Source organism: Ciconia boyciana, chromosome 6, assembly GCF_034638445.1.
Source record: "Ciconia boyciana chromosome 6, ASM3463844v1, whole genome shotgun sequence".
NCBI lineage: Eukaryota > Metazoa > Chordata > Aves > Ciconiiformes > Ciconiidae > Ciconia > Ciconia boyciana.
The window spans coordinates 68,462,963-68,478,767 of NC_132939.1; the positions used below are offsets into that span (position 1 = coordinate 68,462,963).

General features: G+C 43.8%; 1 protein-coding gene across 1 annotated transcript; it reads right to left on the reverse strand.

The window, feature by feature from the left end:
* Positions 1-2,230: 2,230 nt before the first annotated feature.
* On the reverse strand, positions 2,231-15,235 carry PSMC6 (proteasome 26S subunit, ATPase 6). Its single transcript, XM_072864645.1, has 14 exons — positions 15,092-15,235; positions 14,241-14,320; positions 13,866-13,905; positions 13,604-13,656; positions 9,815-9,882; positions 9,256-9,370; positions 8,219-8,306; positions 7,990-8,051; positions 7,776-7,899; positions 7,352-7,413; positions 6,177-6,297; positions 6,006-6,086; positions 3,895-3,966; positions 2,231-2,721 (listed from the first exon to the last, which is right to left on the reverse strand). Exons 1-14 carry the CDS (start codon positions 15,216-15,218, stop codon positions 2,603-2,605), a joined length of 1,212 nt encoding a protein of 403 aa, XP_072720746.1. The 5' UTR covers positions 15,219-15,235; the 3' UTR covers positions 2,231-2,602.
* Positions 15,236-15,805: the final 570 nt, after the last annotated feature.

The following is a 15,805-nucleotide window of genomic DNA, read 5'->3' on the forward strand; positions in this document are numbered from 1 at the left end:
GCCGCCGCCGCCCCCCCCGGGCTCCGCTCCAGCGGCGGCCCCGCCCCCGCCCCGCCCCCACCGGCCGCCGCGCGCGGGGGCGGTGCCGCCAACGGCCCGAGGGGCGGGGCCCGGCGCGCGACGGCCGCCCCTCGCCGCCGTGAGGCGCGGAGCGCGCCCTCTCCTCACGGGCCGGGCGCGGGGTGCGCCCGCGGAGCGCCGTTAGCTCCCGAATTCGTTAATTAACTCCTGGCAGCCCCAGCTCGAACGTATCCAGCAGGCCCTTTCCCCACCACAGGTTCCCGGCGATCAAGGCCCTGCTTCTCCGGTCGACGCTCAGGCCTGAAGCGCCTCACGCCTCAGCCGCCGCAGCGCCTTGGGCGCGCTCCCCGCCATGTCGCGGCCGTTAACGCTTCCGAAGACGTTCTTCTCGTCGCCTTCCCCTCGCCCAGCCATTGCCTGTGGTCTCTTTCTCCTCGCACGCGGATCAAACCACTTCCATTTTGGCGAGCAGGCGCTCGTTTTATCCGCCATCAGAAAGACGCTGCCTGCCTCAAATTTTAGCTGATGCCGCAAACGGGGTCATTTTCAAACAGGTCCTCTTTGCACATGGGAGACGCCTTCTGACACACCGGTCCTGGGGCAGGAACCTATTTTTCCACCTTTTGAGGTTCCCTGGTCCCATGCTCTGCTGGACTGTAAGATATCACCCCAAACTATTTAAATGTTTTGCTCATTTCCCCCTTGAGAAACTTTCCACAATCACATTTCAGCAACCGTTCCTTCAACACTGCAATTTCCTTTCAGTGAAAGATGAAAAATGAAGCGGCAAAGGAGAAAGCAACCGTAAAACTGCAGCTCCCACCTCCAGCTGGCATCTGGAACAGGAACAGGGACAGGTTATCAGCAGCCTTAGCTTATGGCCCGAACTCCAAAAATGAGCTCTAACCACTCCCAGGGCTTCAGGAAACAGTCTTACCCTTCTCCAAGGTAATGCCAGAAGCTCAGCTCACTGTTTATGTCCCTGTAGTGCTCAGAAAGTGACTTTTATTTCATTTTCTAATTGTTGCAAGCACACTGGGGGTAGCACTGTAGCTCTGTACGAGCTGCACTCAGAAGGCTGTTACAGTAAACTACAACTGAGATTTGCGTTTTTACACTCCTGACACAATCACGATAGGAAGTTTTCATCCTAACCAGAAAAAAGGGCCATAACAACCATTAGCCATATAAATGTGAAAATATTGTGGCCTGTCCTGTTGTAACTGGTTTACACCTTACGCTACCTGTTTTGTCTCATAGGGATAGGGGAAAAAAATTCAACCATGGCTATTAAAACTGCCAGGGAAATGCTGTTAAACAGTGTGTTTCCTGGCAAATCTAGAGTTAATCTAACGTACTTGTCTGTCGGCTGAGCATGGCTGGAGTAATCCGATTAGGATAATCAGAAGTAGCCAGAAGTACAGTCTAGTCCACTACTGTTCCAGTCCAATATTTAGGTAAATTGCACAGTGCAGTCAGTCAATCTGCAGGCACACCCCTCAGGGTGGAACCGATTAGGAAACAAAAATGAGACATAGTGACAGATGCCCTTAAGAACACCAACACCTTAGCCTCTATGGTTTTATTTCTGTTTCAGTGATTACTCAGCTGCAGCAGTCAACTGTCAGGGAGCACAAAGGCAACTGGCATCAGGCCAAATTCCAGCCTCGTAAGGTGCACAGCAAAGCCCTGTTCAGAGCTCCAGAAATATTAGGTACGTCACTTGACATGCCTAAAGCAGCACAGGTTCAAAGTATATTGGACAGTTCCTGTCTACACAGAGCAGCTGAAATGGGAACTTGGAAAGGACATCCATCTCGCATCTCTCCCACCACCCCGAAAGCTGTAATCAAAACTTCCAGATATCAAACTGCTATCAGTTTCTCCACCTCCGTTTTGATGCTTTTGTCTATAAGTGGCATTCAGGATAGGAGTTATCCTAGCGTAAGGGAAGACAGCAAAACATTTTAAAAGACTTGTTTACTTGCAATAATTAAATGCTACCTCAGCTAAATCCTCTTCCCAGAGTTCAGCAGCGAAGGAGGAAATACCACTTGTCCCTCCTCTGTCTGAGGGAAAGGTTGCCTCCGTTTGGTACGTAAGGCATAGGACTCCAATACAATCCCTATGCCAGAGAAAAGTTGCTCTTCAAATACTGAAGACACATAATTCAACTCTCTTCAAGAATTACAGAGAAGGTACACAGAGATAAGCAGATTTAAACAAGTTTTATTCATAAACTGTTTGGGGGAAGGAAATTTACTGATATAAAAAAAAAGTCAAGAAACAAACTGACTTTCTTAAAGTCCGCTAACCCATTCAGGCACATTTATAAATTCACGCCATAATTGCTGAGAGCACACATCTCCACCCATTTTACTTAACCTGCACTGTAATGAATATTGTATTTCAGAATTGTACAGAAAACACTCTTCTGTAGCCAACTTGCAACTAGTGTTATCAAATTACTAGATACATGTTACACAAACACCTTACAATGATAATCGAGGTACATTATTTCTCTCTTTTTATACATTAATCCAGTATGACGTTGCAATCAATCACAAATTATATGGTTGATTTAAACAGGTTTGTAGTCAAGCTTGGACTCCAGCTTCTTAGAATCAGCCACTTTTCTAACAGCTTTCATGAAGTCTTCCTGAACTACAAAGTCATGATCGGCACGGATCGCAAACATACCTGTGAAGAAGAATTTAACAGCAAGAGTAAGTTGGTGCTCCTCACAGCAACAGTACAGAGACGACAGCACATAAAGAGTCACTGAAATTAAAGTGAAAAAGGATCCAAGTTACACTGTCTGCATGCAGACTGTTACATGCAACTCTTGGATGTCGGGAAGAGGAGTAAACTTCAATGAGGTCACCTTTCTGAGTGCGAAAACTTCTGAGATCACCTTCTTCAGTGATCCCTAAGAAGAAATGTATTAACTTGTTTTAAACTACGAGTATTTACTGTGTTGCTCAGCCTTCCCATGCAGGCAAAACCCTAAGCATACAATGAATTTATAATGTAGAAAAAGCATAAAATAGTATTAAGTCTCCAGTCACCCAGGTACTAAGAGACTTGGAAAGAAAAATGGGTACCATCGCTGTGCCTGGAACGTATCTAGTTCTTATGCGATAGCATGACAGATGTCACGATACTCAGCCCGTAAGTGCTTAGAGGCCAGCTCCTGTTCAGAAATGGTATGGCTGGTTTTTTCCCTCCCATCGTGCTGAACCTGAACTACAGAGACCTTTTACACCATGCATGTCACAGGAGAGTGCCCAAACCCATGTAACTCTGTGTGGATCCAGCTTGTGTGTGGCAGGGGATATTAGCAGGCGCAGTGTCACGTGCATGCAGTGCTACTGCTCCTAACTGGCAGCAGATCCGCACACATCAGCTGGACTGTTTGTACGCCTAGCTGGTTTATCTGCAGACCCGATAAGAGACTCGTCTGTAACTTTAGAGGGAAGATGTAAACAATCAAGTTCTATGTGACTGAAGGTCATAAGGAAACTTGGAAGAAAGAGAAGAGATTTTGTTCAAGTTGTTCTATGGAAGCTTCAGGGCATGTCACCATGGCTGCTGCTTCTGCTTAACAGTCCAGACACGCGTGACACGCTGTGAAATATGCAACTGTTTTGGCATTTTGCTACTATCCAGGTGCTACCATTTTTGTTGAGTAAAAGCTACCTAGCCCTTAAGAAAGGAATACAAAAAGTGAGAGTCAGTGAACATGCGCTGTGTTCCGGCAGAACATTTTTGACCTCCCGATTTTAATCTATTGACAGAAGTATCAGAGAAACAGCTCAAACATTTAGCATTAACCAAGACTTAGCACATCAAAATTAAGAGTTAAGAAAATACCTGCTTCAGTACAGACATTTCTCAAGTCTGCTCCATTAAAGCCATCCGAAAGCTTCACAATTGCTTCATAATCTGTTCATAGAACATGAATGCCAATTAGAAATAAATTCACACTTCCCTTTACGCATGCCAACGAAATACATATCCAGCTAACAAAGAAACACTTTACTTTGATTTCAGTGCTAATAGATAGCTGTCCACTAGACTGGTAAATTAAATTAACTGAGATAATCAGCTCTATTACCCCTTTCAGTAAGACAAAAATGTATTGCAGCCGAAAAGCTCGTATTATATAATTAAATCCCAAAGTTACTAACTTGTGGTTACAAGCATCGACACAAGATGCAAGAAAAGCTGCATCAAGGCAATGTTCTTATCGTAATTTAAATTATGTAAAAAACCAGAAAACTTATCTCCAAGTGATCATAACTCAGTCCCTTTCCGCTTATAACAACTGCATCTACTAAAGGCATTTAATGTCTTGATATATTAAGCCTGATATTTTATGCACATTTATTTACTAAAGAAGTGGCTATGGTTATAGTTTCTAGAATCAATTTCTAAAACACTGTGTCTGTTGAGCCTCCAGCAAGTTCCAATTTTTGCAAGGCTGCTTATTAAAAAAAATTATCAACTTTCTGCAAAACTTTTGAAAACAGTTTACCTTCTGTATGAAATTCAAAACATTTGAACTGACAGTTTTTATCTTAAGAATGCAAAAAACCCTAGAGATTAGAAATTCCTCAACTTTATTTTAATTCCATGTGGCACAACGTGCTATAAACAAGTCTCCCCATAATTGGAAAGTCAAAAAAATTACGCGAGGGGACTAAGCAATGTCGAACGTGGCGAGCTTGGGTAAGTTGAGAGTCTTCAGTAGACTCCAGTACTAGAGCAGGAGAATCTCATGCTGGAACCTGAAGAGCTCATTATCTTAGGATTTTAATGCAATTCACACCCCACCTTGCCGATAAGTTCTGGACTTCCTTTCAGGATCTCAAAGCTGAGCATCACAGTCTTCCCACATCACGTTCAGAAATTTAGTTAGTACCCATCTGACAGCTCACCTTGCTAAATGGTGTAAAGGAATGATCTTACCCTGCTTCCACTCCAGTGCCCGAAGACAGGAGAAAAAGGATGAAGTACTTTACCTCAGGTTCATGATTTGCTTTGGAGCTTCTTCTCTATCTTAGACTACAGTCGCATGCATGTTTAAGCCAACGCTGCTGCTAAGAAAGGCAATCCTCATCCCTTCTCGCCCTCCCCCAGCTCATTGCCGCTCCCGAGCCACCCCCTCTATTGAGCTGCAGCTGTTCATGCAGCCAGATGGTGAACAAGATCAGTTACACTACCCAGATCACGCTGCCTGGCTGCATGAATAGCTCGTGTCAGCAAAGAGGCGGGGGCGAGTCGCACGGGGCTGGGAACAAGCAGGCAGGGTCTGCGGGGCCTTACGGAAATAAAAGGCAGCCAACGTCGTTTTAAAGGCAAATCACAATTACAGTTTTGTTGAGGAAAGCTCTGAAGTGTCACTGTGGAACTAAGACTGGTCAGTTTAGAGTAACACAGCCGTTAAATAAACCTTCCCCATTCTATCTGATAGATACTTCTCCCCCTTAGCTCTGGAGAGAGCTCTCTACACCACTAACCGAAGACAAGCTTTGTTTCAGACAACAAGGTTTTCATTACGCCATCTCTGAATTCCAAAGTAAGTTTCTCCATGACTTTTAAAGATTATGTGTTGTTTTCAGACTTCTGCAGTAACAATTTCTCTTTCTTTGGGGGGGCTAATGAAAATGCTGTTTACTTGCATTAAGCTACTCCTTTAGAAACAGGAAACTACCTGATGAGAATCATGTTAATTTTCCACTTTACACCTGTTCTCCAAGGGTTTATATTCAGTTCTCCTTTACAAAGGAAGATTTAGCAACAATTCAATCAGGATATGCATATCCTGAATTAAAAAAAAAGAAGTACAATTCCAAGAGAGGGGAAGTTGTGTGGCTGGTGTGAGGGAAGGAATTGGAAGGGCAGAGTCATCGTAACAACTCACCCTCTTCACATGTTTACAAACAGAAGTAGGAAGGATATCCAGGTAGCTTCCTACTTACCTATTTCACCATGTTTAGTGATAGGACCTGCGTGAATCTTCAAAATGTCTAATCTGGCTTGTTCGTTTGGTAGATCAATATCTAGAAAGAATTACAGCTTTAAGAAAACCAGAAAACCACAATTCATATGGATAATATCCTCCTTCCAGCCACTGTGAAGTAATAACTCACGGATTTTTCTATCCAGTCTTCCAGGCCGCAGAAGCGCAGGATCCAGCGTGTCTGGTCTGTTAGTAGCCATGATCATTTTAACTCTGTGCAGAGTATCAAATCCATCCATCTGATTCAATAACTAATAGAAAACAGAAGTTTGTTTTTAAACTACTCAAAACCTTCCTAGTGTGATCTATTATATTTATTTTCCACATAAGTACTTTCACGAAGATATAAAAGCGGTACGGATGAATTAGAAAAAATAATGCTACAAGCCTTCTAAGGGAAGGCCACAGCTCCCTGCATATTCTCTAAGCAATAAAGGAGAGCTTAAGAGAGACACTGAAAATGCTTTGCCCAGAGAAAAAGATATTGAGCGAAACAGAGCTCAAATGTGGAAGACTTGGCTAAAACAACAAGGCAATGAAAACAGCGCAAGTACTAAAGGAGCCAATGGTTGGCCGACACATTTTGAGTGTCTTGCACTCAGTCTAGGGCATTCAAATTAGACTTGGAGAACAGCCTCTAGAATACTAATACACACATACGAAGACACGTCATTGTGAAGATTCAAAGTACTTGCTCTTTGATCACGGTGATTTAATTCTTTATGCAAGGCAGACACATTCTTTTGAACCAGGCAAACTGTTTGCAAACATAGGCCAATGAAGTTTCCCATTAGCTTCAGCATTCTTAATTGTCACCAGTGGTTTTAAAATTCTCCTCACACAACCCAGTTTACCAGAGCAATTAGTACAGAAACAAAGAAATACAACTACTTCTCCCAGTTTTGAAAATTGAACTGTAACAGTTCTAAAATTTTAGAGAGTAAGTGTTTTTGGGACTGAAAGAGACAAGCTCCACTTTCCCCTCTTTAAGAAGGAGGAAGCCCTCCAAACCTTCAAAGAAGATGCGGTAAGCAGTAGCAAAGTCAAGTCACAGTAAGAAGAGAAAATACCCCAAATACTTTTAGCAGTTTTAAAGATTCTTTCAGTTAGTCTCCAAGTTGTATTCATGGTGGAGTTATCCAGACGTGCAGCTGTCTTCTGTAAAAGCAGCATCTAGTTCACTTTTAGCTTTAGATTAACAACTCAGAAAAAGTTCTAACAAGCCGGATGATAGTGTAACAATTCATACCTGTATTATTATTTACTGCGGACTGTACGGTACGTAGTCAGGGATTAGACACTCACCTCCATCAGAGTCCTCTGAATTTCTCTATCAGCTGAGGTGCCTTCAGAAAAACGACGACCACCTGCAGCATACCAAACTCCTAAGTTACAGTACTTTATTTTTGCCTCCATATAATATTAAGTCTGAAGACAATTAGGTATCCCTTTTAAACTGGGGGGGAAGGAGGGGTGGTATTTAAAGAGTTAAACGCACACATTTTAAAATGCTTTTTCATATAGTCAAAAATATCCGAGCCAGATGTGAACAGGTATGGTTCTAAGATAGCTGTAACAGCTCCAGGAGGAAGCTGAAGCACTTGTCTTGTTACGTTTCTTCTGAACAAACGTGCATGCACACTCTCTTTCGAGAGGACAGACTGCAGCTTTATAGCTAATTTCAGCATTAAAAGGAAACTCTAGCCATCCTCCAGGCCATTAGCCTTACCAATAGCATCTATCTCATCCATGAAAATGATACACGGCTGATGATCTCTGGCATAATTGAACATCTCTCTGATCAGTCGAGCACTTTCACCAATGTACTTGTCCACTATCGAACTCGACACCACCTTTTGAAAGACACATGAGTGAAGAGATTGGAGTGCAAACAGATTAAGCGTGTGTGCACGTGTCTGAGTGCAAGAGTAAAGTTACGCTACCTTTAGGAAGTTGCAATCAAGCTGGCTAGCAACAGCTCTGGCCAAAAGTGTTTTTCCTGTACCTGGACAGACAAGAGATTGAAGCTGTTTAACTAGTAACCCAGCACTGCATGCTAGCGACTTAAAAAAAAAAAAAAAGAAAGGAAAAAACCAAAAAAGAAACAAACAAGGCTATTGCCACAGTTTGAGAGTGACAGCTAAGCACTCACTACCCCTTCACGAGACTCACCAGGGGGGCCATAGAGCAAGCAGCCTTTTGGAGGTATAATTCCCACACGCTGGAATAATTCTGGGTTTGTAAGCGGCAATTCTATTACCTGTGAAAAGACAGAAAAACAAACTGAGACTCTGAGTTTTAAAATAGATCAGCAATCCCAGGAAGCTAATGGTACACTTGCCAGTCTGTTTTCCAGATACCTGTATTCTTTTTTACCCGTGCAGCATATTTTGTATGAGAAACAATCAAGTAAGAAAACGTCAGGTTGATCTAACGGATCGATCCGCAATCCTGCCCTTGTTCAGCCTTCAGCTCTGCAATGGTTTGTTTCTCTTGGTGCCCTTTGCTCAAACAGTGTTTCGCTACTGTTACAACACAACTACCCAGAGCAATTTTAGTAGTTTTTGTGCAAAATTCAAGTTTTGTTTGTTGGCTGTCAATCCGAACTATGCCCTCCCACTTGACTTTACGGCACTCCCTTAGCCTAAAGGGTCTTGGATCCTTCTAACCCTCTTCTTCAGAGGATTTTCTTCATTTTAATCTTAATCCAAGCTTCTGTAACAGTAGAGATAAGTTATAACCCAGTTTGAGAATAGAGCTTTGGTGTTTAAAATAATCTTTCTCTGCTACTGTAAGGTGTGTGCACAACACACAAACGACCTCCATTACAGTCAGTTGGCTCACAGCAGCATGAGCTTGTCTTCAAACATCCGCGTTCCTGGGCAGGCTTGCACAGCCTGCACCACTGATGCCCAAACTAACAGTATTACTTCAGTATGAGCGCACCAGCACCATGCCATCACACTGCTGTTTGCCACAAAGACAATTACAAAGCTGGAAAACATTTAAACAGCACTTCAGAAGTTATCTTCTAGTACAGGAAAATGCAGTCTAAGTTAATGAAACATGGAAACCACTCGTCTGATAGGATCCTTTAACAGCCTGTCTCACAATAGTTTAGGACAAACGTCAGTAAGGCATTTTTGCACTGAAAAACTTCACTCAGAACATATACCACTATTTGATAAGTGTTTTGAGATACTGGATACCTCTCGCAGCTCTCTGATTTGTTCTGACAACCCTCCAATCTCAGAATACGAAACATCCCCTGGATCTTCATGAGACATATTATAAACCAGTGGATCCACTTCCCTTGGCAAATATCTGGAAACAAGAGTTAAGAGTAGACATTTTTCATTGTGCAGGCAACATTTATAAAGTTACTGCAATAAATTTTACAGTGACTATGAAAATGATTTCTTCTCTTCCCACCTTGATAACAAGATGTTTGTTGAAAAAACAGAATAAACCCCAAACCTAGCACTTTTTCCAGTTTTAAACCAAACAAAAGCTTAAAAAACTGCTCAAAATGCTGAGTTGTAACTGAATTCTTTTTTTTAAAGAACAAGCAATTTCTTTTTAAACCATATATAACAGACACATAAGTCTTCCCTCAAAGTAACTGTCCTTACTTAAGCACTGCTTTGCAGAAAACATTTACAAGATATCACAGAACTGATTACTCAAACCTTTGTGTAACCTACTCAGATCACTATTTTTCCCCCTTTATATGATAAGCAGAAGAGCAGCTGTAGAGCAGAAACCTACCTCATAATAGTCAGAGTGGTCATATCCAGAGCAACTCTTGTCCCCGGCTTCAGCTTACTTTTGTCGAGCTAGGCACAAAGAAAGTATTTCTACTAGAACCACACTCCAAAACAATGTCTGGTTTTAGCCAAGGTGTTTACTGCAGCTTGCACTCTTTGCTCAATCACACACAAGAAGAAAACAAGGCTAGCGAGCTACACACCAAGCAGCTCATTTAGTAAACACCGTGTCCCCGTCACCACCATTTTTGGGAATGCTTAAACTGGGAAAAAGCTGCCCCACTGTTTCAGGGGAAAGTGATCTTTGGGACAAGCAATCCAGGAGCTGGCCTAGACCAATGAACCTGTTGGTTGTCACAACTGGACACCAGCAAAACTAAACCAGACCACCGGAAGAATTTTTGTTAACGTTGCAATAGACCTTGAACAGCAAGTCATTAACTTACCTCTGCCACTTTTGAAAAGAAATACTATTTTCTAGACTGTAATTATTTTGTTGTTGTTGTTACTGCTGTCAATCTGACTGGATTAGTGAGAGATCTAATCCTCCCCTCTGCTCGACATAGGACAGGACCAGCTGTTTCAGAACAAGTAAGCAATCCTTTAAGGACACACAAACAGCCTGCCCATTTGAGTCTGAACTTGCCACCCTTCTACTCAATGGCTTTCTCATTTCTGGACTGACAGGGTGAATAAATGTTCCTAACCTCTTTTCTCCAAGATCTCCATCATTTGCACATTTTCACATATCCAGTTATATCCCATCTTCAAAGTCAGCTGTTCCAGTTGTTATTCTTTTGCTATCATTTACCTCAGATGCCCTACTCATCTGCCTCAGCAGTTTTTGTCTGCTTACTCCATTTTAATGAGATTTTTAAACACATTACCAGTCCTATTCCAGTACACCCTGCTAAATTCTTCTGGATTAAAACAACTAACTTGCGTTTCTCACCTTGTTTTTAAGAAACCTGGTCTAGGAGAGCAGTCTCACCTCTCACACAACACAACCTTGAACAACAATCAGAGACCTCACCACTCTAGTTTCTTATCTTTTTTTTTTTTTTAAATAGGAGGTACTCAAACCACATTTGAAGAATACAAAACCTATTTATTCTGAGCTTTACTGACATGGCATCTGAACGACAGAGATTTTGACAACTGCTTGCAAGCACTGCCTGAAGCTTCTCATCACCCCTGCTGAGGGGATTTATAAGGTCCCTTGCCTACATGGGCTCTTCAGTCTCTAGTAGTGTTCAGGATCAAGCTGTCACTCCTCCCTTACTGGGGTCACTAACAAGACCACTTTGCAGCTGCCTAATCTTAAGAAATCTGTAAAAGCTTGAAATTCTATCAGATTCAACATTGCCCAATAGATTTAAGTTATTCTGCAGTGGGAAGAAAACAAAGAGAAACCACTTGACCTTGAATTCCTCAGGAAATGCACTTTAGATAGGGAAGTAATTTTGTTTCAATTTAAACAGCGTCGCTCCCCTTCCTCAGCAGGGAAGTGCAGCCACAAGGACTTTGGTCAAAACCTAGTTCTTCTAGTCTGTGAAACACTCCATGGGAAATTATTTGCCTTGATATTTTGACAATTTGAAAACAATAATGGATATGTTTTTTTAGTCTCTGGTATCAAATCAAGGATCTTTTAAGATCAAAGAGCATTTTTACTGAAGAATAAACTTGAAAGTACGTGCTGCAATGCCAGGCTCATACACACACAACCTATTCCTTAGCATTTATCTCTTGTTTCAACACAGAACCTCAAGACTACCTCCCGTGCCTCTAAGTGGAATGAGGTATACTTACGTTCCAGAAAAATATTTTGTTCATTCTGGTGAAAGAAAATAGTGAGTTTACACCGTAACATCTTGAAAAGGATGAAGCTTAAAGTCACATATTCAAAGAGCATCTCAATACTAGCAATTCTTGCAGATGTTTTATGCAAGCAAAAACATATCGCACTGGTATGATCGAGGAAAGTCAAGGATATCTGTGTATATACTACATGAACTGACACACTTACTGGTACCCACATTTCTGAAATAGTTTCTCTCTAAAAGGAGGAGAAAAGGTCCGTCCTTACTGAAAAATATACAATCCACTGACAGAGTCAACACCATAGGAAAATACTTACTGCATGAGTTTTGTTCACTGCTTACTGCTAAGTATTGTTAATTGCAGGCCTTCACCAGGAGCTCCTGACAGCTAGAAATCCCCCTCTGCCCCTCTTTTTAAATTCTTCAAAGTACAGCAGGCTCCCCGCTCTGCCACTTGCTTGTTGCTTCTTGGCTCTTACAGCCACCACACCACCACTATGGATGAATCATCTAAATAGAGCTGGTTAACTTTAGTACGTTGAAGCGCTATCACACTGTTCTTCAATTTCACTTCCACATACAAAACTTAAGCTAATCTAGAGATTCTGGGTACTGCAAAACATCTGCATGTTAGTCTTGCAAACACATTTTCTTTCTTTAAATAGGATCAGGAAGATTTCAAAATTCTGTACTGAACATCAGTTTCTCTTCAGAAAGAGAAAGAAAAGCCACTTCTAACATCAATACTACACCTGTGCTCCTTTTACTGAAGGAATTTCTATTTTTCACAATTTCCGTAATCCAGGAGAACACGCTACAATTGTGATGTGTTAAAAGCTCAACTGTAGTGACCTTTCTCCACCATAAAGGAATCAGGTCAAGATGCACTGAGAGGTCACAGCTGTTAAAAGATCTTACACTTAGTGCATTAAAATAACGAAGTAAAATGCTGCTGCCTTCTCAGGATACGTGATCCTTCCCTGGGGTTGCTATTCTCTGTTCAGAGACACCTTACAGTCTGGCATTTCATACATATTCTTCTTTGCTTTCACTTCTCAAAGTCAGAGATGAGCATCATAAAATCTAACTACAGATTCACTTTTGCTCCCCTAATGGCTCTGCAGTTGCAGAACACGTTCACTAAGTATTGTGGTTCCTACTTCACAGGCAGCTCTGGTAAGGAATAGCCGATCTACGGGTTTTAATTACTGTAAGTGGGTCACATTCAGTGCTCAGTTAACCAACAAGCAGTTTTTAAACCATGTCTGCACTACATCCCTTATACTTCTGTATAAAAATAAAAAGCAAAGAGTACCTCTAAGTGGTTCTTGCTGACTACAGCAGAAGATGGATTATGCTGTAACGAATGTTCTGTAAGTGTCTAACTTCTATAGAATTTGGTGCAGGTAAAAAAGCTGTTGTCTTGTAGACTAGAAGTGACAAGGCTTTTTTTAAGATCATTAAGGACAAATAAAAATCCTTCAGAGTGTTTAGAACAGGGACCTTGCCTACCATAATTATTTACTGGAGTGTAAAAGCATTAGAAAAAAATACATAAAGATATATAGTTATATAACATTAAATCTAAAGCTCAGCACTATGACAGTAACGGTCATATGCCGTGTTCACAACACAGCGAGGGAGACCTTACACAGTTGATTAACTTTCATAGTGCTGATTAATTTTCAAAGAGTTCAATGTCAGGCAGAAAGACAGAGCTTTAACTCAATGAAAAGAATAAAACACGTGCAAGGTTCCAGGAATGTTTTGGACTGCTTTGTCTTTACTGAGAGGTTACACTACTACCAGCTACGAAGGGAGAGGGCAAGCAGATACCAGTATAAAATAGCCATACGCACCTTAAAGAAGAAAACACTTAATCCCACTGAGGACCCAGTTTATGAAAAGCAATGCTAATATTCAAGACCAAAGCAGACTTTTAATGAATATTCACATAGATCAGCTACCTGACGACGACAGCCAACCACATATCTTGGTCCATTTGTAGCCTTCACAATGACTGGAGAGAGAAGATCAAAGAAAATAAATCAAATTTACTTGATTCACTGCTCTGAATTATGCTTCCGAACTACCGAGTACGTGATGTTTTTCTGCCAATACTCAATCACCGATACTCTAATTCTTTACTCCTCCAAATCTTTAGCCAGATTTTAACTACAAAAGCTTATTTTCAAGATTTCAAAGAATGTAACAGTCCGGGGTACTTACATTTCTCTTCTGTTAGCTGTTTCAGAACCTCGCCAACAATCTGCAGAAGAATAAGTGCAGTATTAGCCTACGGATAAATTACCATTGCAAAACATGTTTCAGGACATGGAAGATGACTGGCACCTTTGAAATTCTTTCTCCTATTTCACACTGTTTGCCAGCACTTTTATTTCTTTAACACATCTCTGTCAACCAAGAGAAACACACGCATATGCTTAGTGTGTCTGTTCCTGATGGCAAGGCCCCTGTTTCTGTTAGCTGTACCATTCCCGCTTACTCTTTCTCTATACCAAAAATGGACTGAAATGCTACTTCCAGGCAACTTCACTGCCAACCACCACCACAGGCTGCTACGACCTCATTTCTCTTACGTACCTGCCCAACACTCTGCAAGGCCTTGAGATCATTTTCTGATTTTTCATATTGCTTGGTGAGCTCTTTCAGCTGTTCTCTTACTAGAAAAGGAAGGAAACATAGGATTTTGCTAACGCTCACTCCAACAGTAACTCAGGACCAGGCCCTTTACCAGCAGAAAAGCAGCAGGTAGAGCTAGACTGTGGGAGATCTGCACACCCTGTAAGTCATCCTCCTGCAAGCACAGCGGAGCCCCTGCTCAGCAACTCCAGGGTCTGCACACCCTCAACACAGTGGCATCTCTTATGAGTGAAAACACTCTGCAGACAGCACCTAAAAACGCAATCTCGAATTCAAAAAGCTCAAATCCAAAGGTATCAGCGCCGCCGTACAGCACTGATGCTTGCACGGGGGGACATGCTACTGCCAGAACGATATAACAGAGGATGTTTGCAACAGGAAAATAAAAGGCTGACAGAAAAACCTCACGGGGGGAAAAGGCTGAGGAAAGACAATGACCCGGCTCGATCTGGAGGCGGCAGGGCCTGACCCCCGGCCACCCCAACGCAAGGGGGGTCCGCAGGGCCCGGGCTGCCCCGCGGGGCTCTCCCAAGGGGAGAGGAAACCGGCCACGGCGCTGCCAAGGGGAGCCGCGACACAAGGCCCTGCCGCCGCGGCCGGCAGCGCTCAGGCCCGGCCCCCGCCCGCCCGCCCTCCCCTCAGCCCGGCCGCCGGCGCTGCCCGCCGGGGCCCGGCCAGGCCCATGACGAAGCGCGGGAAGCGGCGCGGCGGCCGCCGGGCTCCCTCAGGGCTCCCCGGGGCGCTCAGCGGCGGCGATCCCCCACAGCGGCGACCCCCGGGGCGGCGCTCACACTCCTTGAGGCGGCCGTCGATCTCCTTATGCTCCAGCAGCTTCTTGCGGTAGTCCTGCAGCGCCTTGTCTCTCGGGTCCGCCATGATGAGCAGCCGCCGCTCATAGGGAATGCCGGGAAGGGCCATGGCCGCCGGGGGCAGGGCCGCGCGCCCGCCCCGCCCCGCCCCCCGCGCGCGCCCGCCCGCGCCCGCCCGCCCTTCCGCGCGCCGCAGCGCCCCCTGCCGCCGCGGAGGGGCGCCGGGCACCCGCCGGGAGGGGGCATGCGCGCGGCGAGGCGCATGCGCGTTGCGACAGGCGCGAACAGGGGGCCGACTCCTGGGCGTCGTGCGGGCCGCCCGCCCCGCCTACAAAGTACGTGCCAGTATTTATCTATATGTGTGTATACGTGTGCATACGGGCGTCCCACGGTGCCTGGCAGGAGTAATGGCCAGGCCGAGCCTCCTCAGCAGCCCCCCACGACTCCTCTCCTCAGCCATTATGCCAGGGTTTCCTGTCAGAGGCGGCTCCCCCCGGGTTTAGGCCGTTCGGGAGCTTTGAAGATGTCAAGGAAAAAGACAAATCATTAGATTATTTACAGCCGAATTATAAATTCCATTAACTGAATTGGCAAAGGTTTGTTTTCAGTGCTGACTGATACGAGTTTATGGATTAAGGAGCGACCGCGGCCTGTGGGCACAGGAGAACCCGGACGTGCCCCTTGAGCAGCCAGAGC